This window comes from Gracilinanus agilis, chromosome 1, assembly GCF_016433145.1.
Source record: "Gracilinanus agilis isolate LMUSP501 chromosome 1, AgileGrace, whole genome shotgun sequence".
Classification (NCBI taxonomy): domain Eukaryota; kingdom Metazoa; phylum Chordata; class Mammalia; order Didelphimorphia; family Didelphidae; genus Gracilinanus; species Gracilinanus agilis.
Window position 1 is genome coordinate 682,599,671 of NC_058130.1, and position 13,082 is coordinate 682,612,752.

Consider the following 13,082-nt stretch of genomic DNA (forward strand, 5'->3'; position numbering starts at 1 on the left):
AGTGGTTCCCAAACTTTTTTGGCCTACCTCCCCCTTTCCAGAAAAAATATTACTTGGCCCCCTGGAAATCAATTTTTAAAAAATTTTAATAGCAGTTAATAAGAAAGATAAATGCACCTGTGGCCATCACTGCTCTTCCCCCCCCCCCCCCCCCCCGATTGCTGCAGCATCCACCAGGGGGCAGTGGCACCTACTTTGGGAATCACTGGTATAAAGGGAAAGACCGGGAATAAGACTGGAGTAGCCACATTCCCCCTTCCTCACCTACTGTACTGAGACCTGCAGTAGCACTCTTGACTCATCGTGGGATTCTGGGGCAAAGGTGGCAGTCTCGATGGTGCACCTCAACTCCACCATGTGAGGTTCAGGCCTCTGACTATGGCTGGCAGTTAGGAAATTGTTGGGGGGAATCATCTGGTTGGGCACTCTCTTCCTCCAAGGTGGCTGGTGAAGATTTGGCCTCAGGGCATATTAGCTCAGCAGATAAGTTCAACTTGTCTAGTATATAAAGCAGAGGAGAGAAAACACTGAAGATTCCCTTTGGGGGAAAAAGTAGCTCAAACATCCAGGTCCAGTAAGCAAACAGAGGAATGAGTTTACATTCCAAAGGGAGGGGAAAAAATAATATGAGTAAACAGAAGAAAAAGAAGGAAATAAGGATTGAAAGCTTCTGTGGAGATAAAGAACAAAGAACAGGACCAACATAGAATGACAGGATCCAAGGAAATTTAAGCAAAACCTAAAAAAAATCTAGTAAATTAGACTGAGGCTCTGGAAGAGCTCAGAAAAGAATTCAAAAATCAAATAAGACAGCTTGAAGAAAAATGGGAAAATGAAAACAATAGCTTAAAAAACAAAATAGGTCATCTGGAAACAGAGGCACATGAATTAAAACAAAAAATAGTGGCTTAAAAGCCAGAATTGACCAACTGGAAAATGAGGCAAAAAGTTAAAAGATGAAAAGAATGGCTTGAAAAGAAGAATGGACCAAAAGGATAAGGAGGATCAAAAGATCATGGAAGAAATTTAGTCTTTAAAAATTAGAACTGGGCAATTACAAGCTAATGACTTCACGAGACATTAAGAAACAATAAAGCAAAATCAAAAAAATTAAAGAAAATATGAAATACCTCATTGAAAAAACAATAGACCTTGAAAATAGATCCAGGAGAGATAATTTAAGAATTATTGAACTACCCAGAAAATAAAGACCAAAAAAAAAAAGCCTCGACATCATACTTAAGAAAATTATCCAAGAAAACTGCCCTGGTATCCTTGAACAAGAGGGTAAATTAGAGATTGAAAGAATCTACAAATCACCTCCCCAAATGACAGCTCTAAGGAACTTTATAGCCAAATTCAAGAGCTCCCAGACCAAGGAGAAAATAATACAAATACCTAGAAAGCAATAATTCAGATATCATGGAGCCCTAGTCAGGATCACACAGGACCTGGCAGCCTTCACATTGAAGGACTACAAGGCTTGGAATATGATATTCTGGAAGGGAACTGGGTTTGCAACCAAAAATTTATTATCCAGCAAAACAGACTATATTCTTATAGGGGAAGATATGGTCATTTAATTAAATAGAAGCTTTCTAAGCATTCCTGAAGAAAAGACCAGACTTAAAACAGAAAATTCAAGGCCCAAATTCAAAATCCAAGAAAAGTATCAAAAACTAAATTAGAAAGAGAAAAAATTTAAGGGCTTCAATAAGGTCAAATGGCTTATATGTCTATATGGAAAGATGATATCTGCAACTCTTAAAACTTGTTATCATTATGGTAGTTAGAAGAATACATAGAGGGTGTGGTAGTAAGCTGTTTAGGATGCTTTGTCAAGAAAACAAAACTAGGGGTGAAAAGGAGGATAATACAAAGAGAAATGGGAAAAGAAATAAAATGGAATAAAATATATCACTTAATTGCTGAGGGGGAAGGGGTTAGGAGATAGGGAGAGAAAACCAATATAATGGAAGGTTGGAAGAGGTTGGTGACAGGTAATACTTAAACTGTACTCTCATCGGAATTGGCTTAAAGAGTAAAGAACAGCCAGACTCATTGGGGGTATAGAATTGTGTCTTACCCTATAGAGAAGTAGAAGGGGAATAAGAAATGTAGGGGTGAGGAGGGGAGTAAGACAATGGAGGGAGAGGTTGGGGGGGCTATATAGTAAGAGGGGAATAAGAAGGGAGGTGTTGGTAAGGGGAATAATATAAGGGAGGGGAAAGGTGGGGAGACTTGACTAAAAGCAAAACACTGGAGGGGAGGGAAAGAATGAAAGAAGAAAGGTCAGGATTAAAGAAGGATGTCAAAATGGAGGGGAATACACAGATGGTAATCATAACTATGAATGTGAATGGTATGAACTCATTCATAAAATACAAACAAAAAGCAGAATGGATTAAAAACCAGATCCTACCATATGTTGTCTATAAGAAACAAAACTGAGATAGATAGACAACTCTGAGGTACCACTTCATATCTAGCAAAGTAGCCAATATGACAGGAAAAGGAAATAATAATGTTGGAGGAAATGTGGCAAAATTGGGATACTAATGCATTAGTCATGGAGTCATGAATTGATCTGACCATTCAAGAGGGCAGTTTGGAATCATGTCCAAAAGACTTCAAAAGAATGCATGCCTTTGATCCAGCTATACCACTTCTGGGTTTATATCTCAAAGAGATTAAAAAAGAAAAACGGAGCAAGGACCTGTTTAAACAAAAATATTTATAGCTGGGCTCTTTGTTGTAGGAAAAAATTGGATACTGAGAGCATGTCCCTCAATTAGGGGAATGTTTGAACAAATTGTGATATATGAAGGTGATGGAATATGATTGTGCTATAAGGAATGATGAAATAATGGACTTCTATAAGAACTGGAAAGACCTACATGAACTGATGTACAGTAAAATAAGTAGTACCAGGAGAATATTATACAAAGAGACTGCAACATTGTGGGACAATCAATTGTAATTGACTTTACTACTCATAGCAATGTAGTGATCCATGATAGTTCTGAGGGACTTATGAATAAAGAATGCTATCCGCATCAAGAGAAAGAACTACGGAACTAGAAATCAAGGTGAAAACGTGATTCATCTTGTTTATATGGGTGTGTAATTTGGGGTTTTGGTTTTAAAGGACTGCTCTTTTACAAAAATGAATACTATGGAAATGGTGGAAATGTTTCCATATGAAATATGAAAACTATATAATATAATATATATGTATAACCCTGTGAAATTACTTGTCAACTTCTGGAGAGGGGAGTGAGAAAACAGGAATCATATAACCATGGGAAAAATTTTAAAAATTAAAAAAATTAAAAAAATTAAAAAAAGGTAAATGTTTATTCTTACTATTGTTTTCATAGTTCTTTCCTTATACTTGGGAATTAATCTTTCTTTTATGTGCCTTGGCTAAATTTCTAAATTGAGTACTTAAGATTTTATTTTCTTTGAATATTTCATTCAATATATGTGGTATTTTAGTCTTCTTGGAAGCATACTTTAACTTTTTTTTAACACTGAAAGCCTTTATACAAATTGCTTGTTTTTATGTTCAGGACCCCAGGGACCATAGCATTGCAGGTCCTTCTATCCTCTACTATATCCCAAACTCTGGCCAAGCTCATGCTTGTAGTTTCCACTGTATCTATCTCATTGCCTGCCTTTTATTTCTCCTTTTGCCTTCAATGTTTCCCAACATCAGGGTCTTTTTCAGTGAGTTTTATCTTATTATGAGGCCAAAGTATTTCAGCTTCAGTATTTAAGCATTTAGCTTCTTATCAACAGTCTGAATTAATTTCATGAATTATTGACTTCTTTGATCTTCTTAACGAACTCTCAAGTCTTCTCCAGCAATATAATTTGAAACTGTTGATTCTGCGACACTCAGCTTTCCTTACAGTCCAGCTCTCAGCACCACATATTGGCATTTGAAAAATCATAGCTTTGATTATACAGACCTTAGTCATCAAGGTAATTTCTCTGCTTTTTTATATGCTCTCCAGATTTGTCATGGCTTTCCACTGAGTTAATGTCTTTTAATTTTATAGTTAGTCCTTGACTGCAGAAATCTTTAAGCTCAAGAATATGATTTTATATTCTTTTAATATAATACATTAATTATATATGTGTGTAATATACTATATGTAAATATAATATTTATATTATATGACACTACCAATTATTCTCCCTCTGTTTGCCAGGAAGTGATGAGAACATTTGCCATAATCTTAGTTTTTGTTTATGTTTTAATTCAGACCAACTTTTATGTTCTCCTTTTTCACCCTCATCAAGAGGCTTCTTAATTCTTCTTCACTTTCTGGCATTAGAGGGCTGTCTCAACCTGCATGCAGTTTCTTCAGGAGACAAGTAAAATAATCTGGTACTTCTATCTCTTTGAAGACTTGCCACATTTTGTTGCAATCCACACAGTCAGAGGTTTTATTGTAGTCAATGAGGTAGATGTAGATGTTATTTTAGGACTCCTTTGCTTTCTCCATAATCCAATAAATGTTGGTGATTTGATTTCTAGTCCTTCTGACTCTTTGAAAGCCAGCTTGCTCTTCTCATAATTCTCAGTTCACATATTGCTAAAGCCTTGCTTACAGAATCTCAAGCATAGCCTTGCTGGCATGTGAAATAAGTGCAATAGTTAGGTAATTTAACTTTCGTGGCATTGCTCTTTTATGTAAACTTATCTTTTCTAGTTCAGGACACTGTTGAGTTTTTCAGATTTATTGGCATATTGAGTATAGGACTTTAATAGCATCATCTTTTAGGAATTTAAATTGTTCTGGTGGAATTTCATCACCTCTACTAGCCTTATTGTTAGTAATGCTTTCTTTCTAAAAGCCATTTAACTTCCTTCTCCAGAATGTCTGGCTCTAGATCAGTAACCACACCAGCATGGTTATTGGTGATGTTAAAATCTTTATTTTATAGTTTTTCTCTATTTTTGCAACTTATTCTCAATTTCTTCTCTTTTATTAAGTCCCTACAATTTTTTTCTTTTATCATGCCCATTTTTACATGAATGATTTCCTTGATATTTAATTTCTTGAAGGAGATTCCTTGGTTTTTTTTCCCATTCTATTGTTTTCTTCTATTTCTTTGCAGTGCCTGTTTAAAAAACCTTATGTCTCTCTGCTGCTCTCAGGAATTCTGCATTCTTTTGGATATATCTTTCACCCCTTTACCTTTTTCTTTCCTCTTTCCTCAGCTACTTTTAAAGCCTCATTAGATGGCTATTTTGCTTTCCTGCTCATCTTTTTCTTTGGAATGTTTTTTGTTGCTACCTCCTTTAGAGTATTGTAAACCATTGTCTAGAGTTCTTCAGACTTTCTGTTATCTACCAGGAGTAGATATTTCATTATATTTTCTCCAGTCTCTAGTTTTTCCATTACTTCATGTTTGGTTCCCTTTTAGTGATATTTTCATCCATACTGCTATGTTCATTGTATATATTGTTCCCTTAGTTTTCCTTATTAGTGCATTAGTTCAGATAGCCCTGCCTGTACAGGTTCCAAAGAATTTCTCTTGTCTTCAATTTTACTACATGGTAATATTGGACAGTTAGGAGGTGGCAGGCTTGAAGTCAGAAGACTCATATTTCTGAATTCAAATATAGCCTCAGACACTTAGTAGCTGTATGACCCGGGGAAAAATTACTTAATCATTTGATTCAGTTCATCATCTTTAAAAAGAGCTAGAGAAGGAAATGGCAAACCACTCGAGTATCTTTGCCAAGAAAACCTCAAGTAGGTAGGGTCATGAAGTTGGACACAATTGAAATGACTAAACAATATTATTATTGAATTACATTTATTTACTGTAATTGTTTTAGCCATGCTCCGGTTAATTAGGACCCACTTTATCATCATACAAAGAATGCTGCTGTCAAATATTTTGGTATATAGACCTTTGCTTCTGTTTTTGAATTCTCATTTTCATTAACTCCATATGTTTATTTAGTTGCAAAATCTTGTAGTTACTCTCCCTACAGCATCTATTCTGAAAATGTTCTATTTTTCTAGTCACAAAGCCAACTCTATTTCAACCCTTTTAATCTCTCTTGCACTATTCCATTATCCTCCTAATTGGTCTCCTTGCCTCAAGTCTCGCCCCTCCACACACACACACACCACACACACCACACACACCACACACACACACACACACCACATACTCACTCACTCACTCTAATCTATACTCCACACATTGACAGTTATTTTCCTAAAATATAGTACTTACCATGGGACTCCCTTCCATCCTTTAGTGAAACTCTGGTCTCCCTTTTGTCTCTATTAAAAATAAATTAGCTTTAACATTCTTTACAACATTGTCTCTTCCTATCTTAATTTTCTGGCATTATTCCTTTCAAATACTCATGGTCCACATCTACTGGCCTGCTTTCTGTTACTTATTCATGGCCTTTCATTGCCTATTCTTATTGGGTCTTTGCACTGACTATCCCCTGTGGTTGGTGTTCTTCCTCCTTTCTTCCACCTCTTAGAATCAAGATTGTTTAAACATCCCCTTGTATAGATAGAGCATTTATTAAGTACTTACTGTTGGCCAGGCACAGAGTAAAATACTTAGGGATACAAAGATAAGTAAGAAAGATAGTTTCTACTTTCTAGGAATTCATATGCAAATGAGAGCTGGATAGGGGAGAGAATTGAGCCTAAGGGATGCTGGCAAGAGGAGAATTAGGATAATCTGGAGAATAGATAGGGGAATGAAGTCCTGGTCCATTCATGAAATAATTGTTAATGGTAGATACCATTTAGAATGGATGTTAATGGTAGATACCATTTAGAAAGTGGATCTCAGGATGGAATTATCTTCAGATTCAGACTGCTGGTGAGTGGTACTAGGACTAGTATCTACATTAACCTTTCTCAGATCCCTTTTTAATGATAACTTTGTACTAGATTTAGCTTATAGTCTCTTTAATGACTTTTAGTCCTGTTTGAAAGCTTTAAGTTCATGTTTATCGGATAACTTCACCTAAATTGTGAATGGAGAGGGGAAATTGTGTTATCTCTTTCTATTGTTTGTCCATTTAAAAAAGTTTTATTATGAATAACATAACCTTTCATGAGATTTAACTGAAGATTAAAATAACATTGTTATGTTCCCTTTTCTATATTTAGGAATGTTTTAATTGCTATGGAGGCATTGGACCAGTTGCTAATGGCTTGCCATTCTCAAAGCATCAAACCATTTGTAGAAAGTTTTCTGCATATGGTAGCAAAGCTGCTGGAGTCAGGAGAACCACAACTACAAATGCTTGGAACTAATTCTGTGAGTAAAACCATTATATTACACTAACTATAACATTTCTTAGGCTCTGGAATGTCATCTTTTTTCTAATATACTGCCTTTATCAGATAAAGGTGTGAGATAGCCAATCTATTGAGATACAGTTAAAATAAAAAGTTAAAAACTAATATAGAAATGGAAAGTTCTTTAGTATTACTTCTTATTAATTGTATCTATTTTCTGTTACTGAAATCTGTGAATTTAGGGGCTAAACATATTTAGTTCGCCTTTATGTCTGCTATCTTTTATTCCCTTCCTGTGGTTCTACATATTTCTATTTGGTTTTGTTTACCACTGATAACCTTCCTATATGCCATCATCCCTTATTACTTCTTTGCATGACCTGCTCTCTTAGCTTAGTTCTGATTTCATATGCATCTTCTTTCTATATTATAACTGTGGAAAGTAATATGCACATGGATTAAAAGGTATTCAAGCTAGAAATCTATATCTTCATATAGATATAAGATAATATAACTTCAACTGGAAAATCCACAAATAAGCATTTATTAAGCATTGTTTGTGTGTGTGGGGAAAAAAAACCTAAGCAAATCATCGAGGATCTAGAGACAAAAATGAGATAAGCCCAGCTTTCACAGCACTTACATTGTAATAGTTAGGATTAGAGATGTTTTATATACAAAGTAATTAGAGGAAGGAGAGTTTATATCTACATGGAAGATTCAGGAATAACTGTGTTTAAGGCATTGACTGAGCTGTGCCATGATATTGCAAAGGATACTTAGGGACCAAAGTGAGGAGGGAATGCCTTCCATACATGAGATATAGTTAATACAACAGAAGCTGAGAAGGAGACGGGCCTGGTCAAAGTCACAGGAGCTACTTCCATCTTTTATACCAGCATCCAGAGGAAAGAAATGAGGAAAAGTAGTATGGGTATATTTTCCATTTCCAGCCACAGAGAGGAAGCTTCCATCCCCTACTAATACCATATTCTGCCTGATCTCCATCTTCTGGAAATGAGAAGAGTGGAGAATCAGGACCACATGCCTTTTAGCAGCTCCCTTCATCCTGGGCTGTACATGTCTTGTCCTTCATCTCCAGTAACCACTGGGAAGAGGAGAAATACTTCTCATTTCATTACTAACATCATTCATACCTTGTTATACCTTACTTGTCCCAGTTATTCTGAACCTTTGTAGATCATCATTGAAAGCCTCTCTTTTCCTCACTACCTGATTCTTTATTCCCCATCCCTCAACTCACCAACCCTAAAATTTCAACTGAATTCTACAAAGTCTTTCCATTGTGTCCTTTGAAATACTTGCTCTATAGATAGCAAACTTGCTTTTGTCTTAAATCTTTTCCTTTCCAACTTCTTTACCTTTTGCCTGCCCTAAGATCAGACTCCCTTCTTATGACAAAACTTTCCTGGCCATTTTATAGTACTGGCTACACTTTTACTTATTTTCCTCAGCTTCCTGTAGGAGAGAGGGTATTAGAATACTCCTTGCTTCCCACTCACACTTCCATGGTTTTTTTTTTTTTTGGTTTGTTTGTTTGTTTGTTTTCCCTTCAGGAATCCTCATCTTACACCCAGTCAAAATCATGGTAATTGTTGCCTAAAGACCTCTAGGATGTTTTATTTCTTCAGTGAGTTCAGTGCCTGGCCTATAATTTTTCTCTCTTCCCCAATTCTTACCCTAATACTAAGGGACTTCAATATGCATGATACTTCCATTTTTTCACTTCCATGACCTACTGCTCTACCCTATTACAAAGATGATTTTACCTTATGTGTTAAGAAAGGTCTCACCAAGGTTTCAGGGTCCCAGCCAGCACTCCTCCACGAACCAGAAGAGCTTCTTCTCTAGCAGAAGACTCTGACTCACTCAACTCTCTCTTTTTAAAGGGGTCACTTATGCATCACTTCCTGTGCCTCCCTCCTAGTTTGTGTGTCCAATCACAACAGATGCTTCTTTTAGGACTTCCTAGGGAGGGGGCAGTCAGTTGATTCTGATTTGTCACCCACTCTAGCACACGTGGATTATGGACCTCCCAAAATTGGATGTGTTCTCACCTTTTGTGATTAAATCTAAAGATGGACAGCATAGACTTAATCTAATTATCACAATCCCCACTGTGATCATTTGGGAGACTAGTCTCCCCAGTTGATCATTTGACATAATCATCTTGTACCTCTAAAATCTAACTACAATAGTAAGAGGTAAGTAGAACAAAACCAATGTTTTGCTAGGCTCATCGACAAAAGGCCAATAAGAGTTTACAGTTCAAATAATTGTTTTCGATCCCTTCAAGTTCAAACAATTGTACCCCAAAGTTCAATTTGGATCATCTTGATTCAATGTAGGGTTCTGCAGGCATCTTTCTCCAAATAGTTCAATTTCTGGATTCCAAGCATTAGCAGACTTCTTTTTCTGAAAGATTTTCTCAAACAAAATTTTAAAACTTGGATTTTTATAAAAATAGAATCCCCCCTGAAGAGGGTGGTTGACCAACACCCAGATCAGCTCAGAATACATCATTGAGTTATGGGGTATATGAGTCAGTTATCAAAAGAAAAACCAAAAACATAAAAAGAAAAGCAAATAGAAGAAAAATTTATGTTTGGGAGACAGAAAAAATTTCAAAATCAGTATTAAAATATCAAAAATCTATGTTTATAAGATTTCCTGATTAAACAAGAATAAATTCATAACAGGCCCTTGTATTAGGGTCCAATTAAAGTGAATTCTGTCCCATAAATCTGTAGGACAAAATGCAGTAATATTGCACTTACCCATTGGCAGCCAAGACTACAGCAAGTTGCCATATCATAAGAGAAAAAAGGACTAGATTTTTATGTAAACGGCAAGTGTCATTCCCAGGTATGATTTACCTTCATTCTTAGGGTTAGGGGAGCCAGAATGATGGCCAACCTTCGGTACTTGACTGGCAGTACAGTACAAAGTGTCCTACGACTTAACATGTCAAGCATCGCAACTTTGAGTCTTACACTAGGTTCAAATCCTTTAGTATCGGCATAAAAGTTCAACAATCCTACTTGGATTGGTATGGTCTTTTTTGACTTTGTGTTCTATGGCACTATTCAGTTTAAAGTCTGTGCTTCTGTGGCACTGTGCAGGTGAAGTCTGTGCTCCTTTTTGATTCCATTTCCTAGAATCATGCATAAACATTAATCATAGTCCCATAACATTTATCAATAAATGACAGCTTATCATAATCTGGGGCTTTTGGGGTATGCATTAATATTATAGCAAATATATTTTAAAAACTGCAGAATCAAAAATTAATATTTATTATATGTACTTTAAGTACAAGGAATAAGAAACAGGAAAATATCAAATGTTCTATTTAGAAAAATAAAAGGCAGTAATAAAATAAAAAATCAGGAATTCAGAGTGTTTCCAAAAATGGTGTTCACTTTTCTGTGGGCTGTTATCTCCAATACTTGTAATAGGATACAGTCAATCAGTTTCAATAGGAGGTGCTCTCTTTACATGTGAGCAATCAATCCAAGAGTCCTTTTCTCCAATTTTATAGCTGTTGGAGTGGTTAACAATATTTGAAATGGATCTACCCAGGAAGGCTGAGTTGCTCCAGTGTGCTGGAAGTTCTTTATATACACCTTGTCTCCTGGGTTTAGGTCATGAAGCGAAAAATCTATTGGTCCTGCTTGTACTGCACCTCCTGATTCATGGAGTTCACACAATTTATGCTGTAATTCCTGTATATAGGAAGGAATAGATGTATCTTCTCCTAATAGTGATATATATGCAGGAGAAAAAGGCTTAGCCTGTAGAGAGGGATGTGGGAAAAGCATCTCATATGGTGAGATGTGTAAATCTCCTCTAAGCCTGCTTCTAAGATAAAATAGAGCCAGAGGGAGAATTTCAGGCCATTTTAAATGTGTCTCGGTGCATAATTTGCTAATCATAGTTTTAAGTTCTCTAGTCATCTTTTTGACTTGCTTAGGTTCACACAGCTTACAAGTATCCAAGACTGAATTTGAACTAAGATTTTCTTGACTCCAGGTCCAGCACTCTGTCCATTACCATACTTAGTTGTCTCTAAGTCATTATCTTTCCCCCCCCAAAATTTCCCTATTACTCTAAAGGACAACACCATCCTCCTGGTTCCTCAGGCTTTTGACCTGGGAGTCATTCTGTCTCCTTAGATCTCTTATGCATGTCTGTTAACAATTCTCTTAATTTGGCTATGATTTTTTTGTTGCTCTTGTGAATGAAATTAATATAACTAGATATAGACATATTTTACTAATATTTACTGGAATTTTGATCCATTTTAACAGAAGAGACAAATACTTGTTTTGAAAGATGACTTGTATTAGTGAATAAAAAAATAAAAATTTTACTGTTTTTTTTTGAAGGTCATGTTTTTTATCCTCTATTCTCATAATATGTAGGCCTTTTGTATGCTTTTTGTATTCAATTAAAAAAAAAACAACAACCCTTACCTTGTGTCCTAGAATCAATACTAAATATTGGTTACAAGGCAGAAGAGAGGTAAAAGCTAGGTATTTGGGATTAAATGACTTGCCCAAGATCACACAGCTAGGAAGTGTCTGAGGTCAGATTTGAACCAAGGACATCCCATTATTAGGCTTAACTCTCTATCCACTGAGCCATCTAGCTGCACCTTGTAATAATTATGAGAGCCTAATAATTCTCATAATTATTACAACCTTTGTATTCACTTTTGAAGCAGAGGCATTTCATTTCAGTGTAGAATTTTCATTTAGACAGTTTAGAAAATTGTTCTTTTTCCTCCCTAGGATTACTGTTTCTTTTTTTTTTTTTTTTTTAAATTCTCTTCAGTTCGAAGAGTGATATTATGGTGTAGTGGAAAGAGTGCCGATATAGACTCATGAAAACCTCAGTTCAAATTGGCTCCTTATATGTAATAGTTTCAATTTCCTTATCTATATGATGAGTCTAGTAGCACCTGTAATATTGACATTACAGATTTATTTTGCATATCAAATAAAATAGCATGTAGAGAACTTTCTAAATATTAACAATGCTATATAAATGATAATTATTCATAGGATCTTCAGTTTAGAGCTGGAAGGTTCTTTAGAGATCATCTATTAGCGGCCAGCTCTCACATTTTATGGATAGAAAAACTGAGCCCCATAAAGTAAGTTACTTGCTTTAAGTTCACATGGATAGTAAGTAGTATCAGAGTGGAGATTTTTTGTAAAGTAAACACAGATGTTGCCATTATCTTTTCTGCATCTTATAAAATGATCATTCATAGCATTTTCCTCACAACTACTGTGTAAAGTATAGAATTAAAAAATTATACCTTTTTCCATATATTTCTCTGAAGGAATGTATGATAATTTAGCCATTACATAGATGTTTTTCATATAATATATAGCCACACAGGATGAGAATTTGTATCACAAATTGTTCTCTAACTTACTAGAAAATGGCAAATGTTTTCTAGCTCCTTGAAAGGAAAGAAATAGTTTATATTTCTTTGGAGCAGTATCTTTTCTATTTGTGGCAAGTAGGTGGTAGATAGAGCACTGGCTTTGGAATTAGAAAGATTCATCTTCCTGAGTTTAAATCTGGCATCAGACACTTAGTAATTTGGCAGACCTGGGCAAGTCACTTAATTCTATTTGCCTCAGTTTCTCATTTGTCAATTGAGCTAGAGAAGGAAATGGTAAAGCTCTTCAGTATCTTTGTCAAGAAAACCCCAAATGGGCTCAAAAAGAGTTGAATGTGACTGAA

General features: G+C 35.6%; 1 protein-coding gene across 1 annotated transcript in view; it reads left to right on the plus strand.

Annotated features, from left to right (window-relative positions):
- Window positions 1-13,082, plus strand: part of EFR3A (EFR3 homolog A) — a 161,173-nt gene that overhangs the window by 53,134 nt on the left and 94,957 nt on the right. Inside the window, exon 4 of the mRNA XM_044684304.1 lies at window positions 7,170-7,320. Coding sequence (XP_044540239.1) covers window positions 7,170-7,320 — 151 coding nt within the window. The remainder of the gene's footprint in view (window positions 1-7,169; window positions 7,321-13,082) is intronic.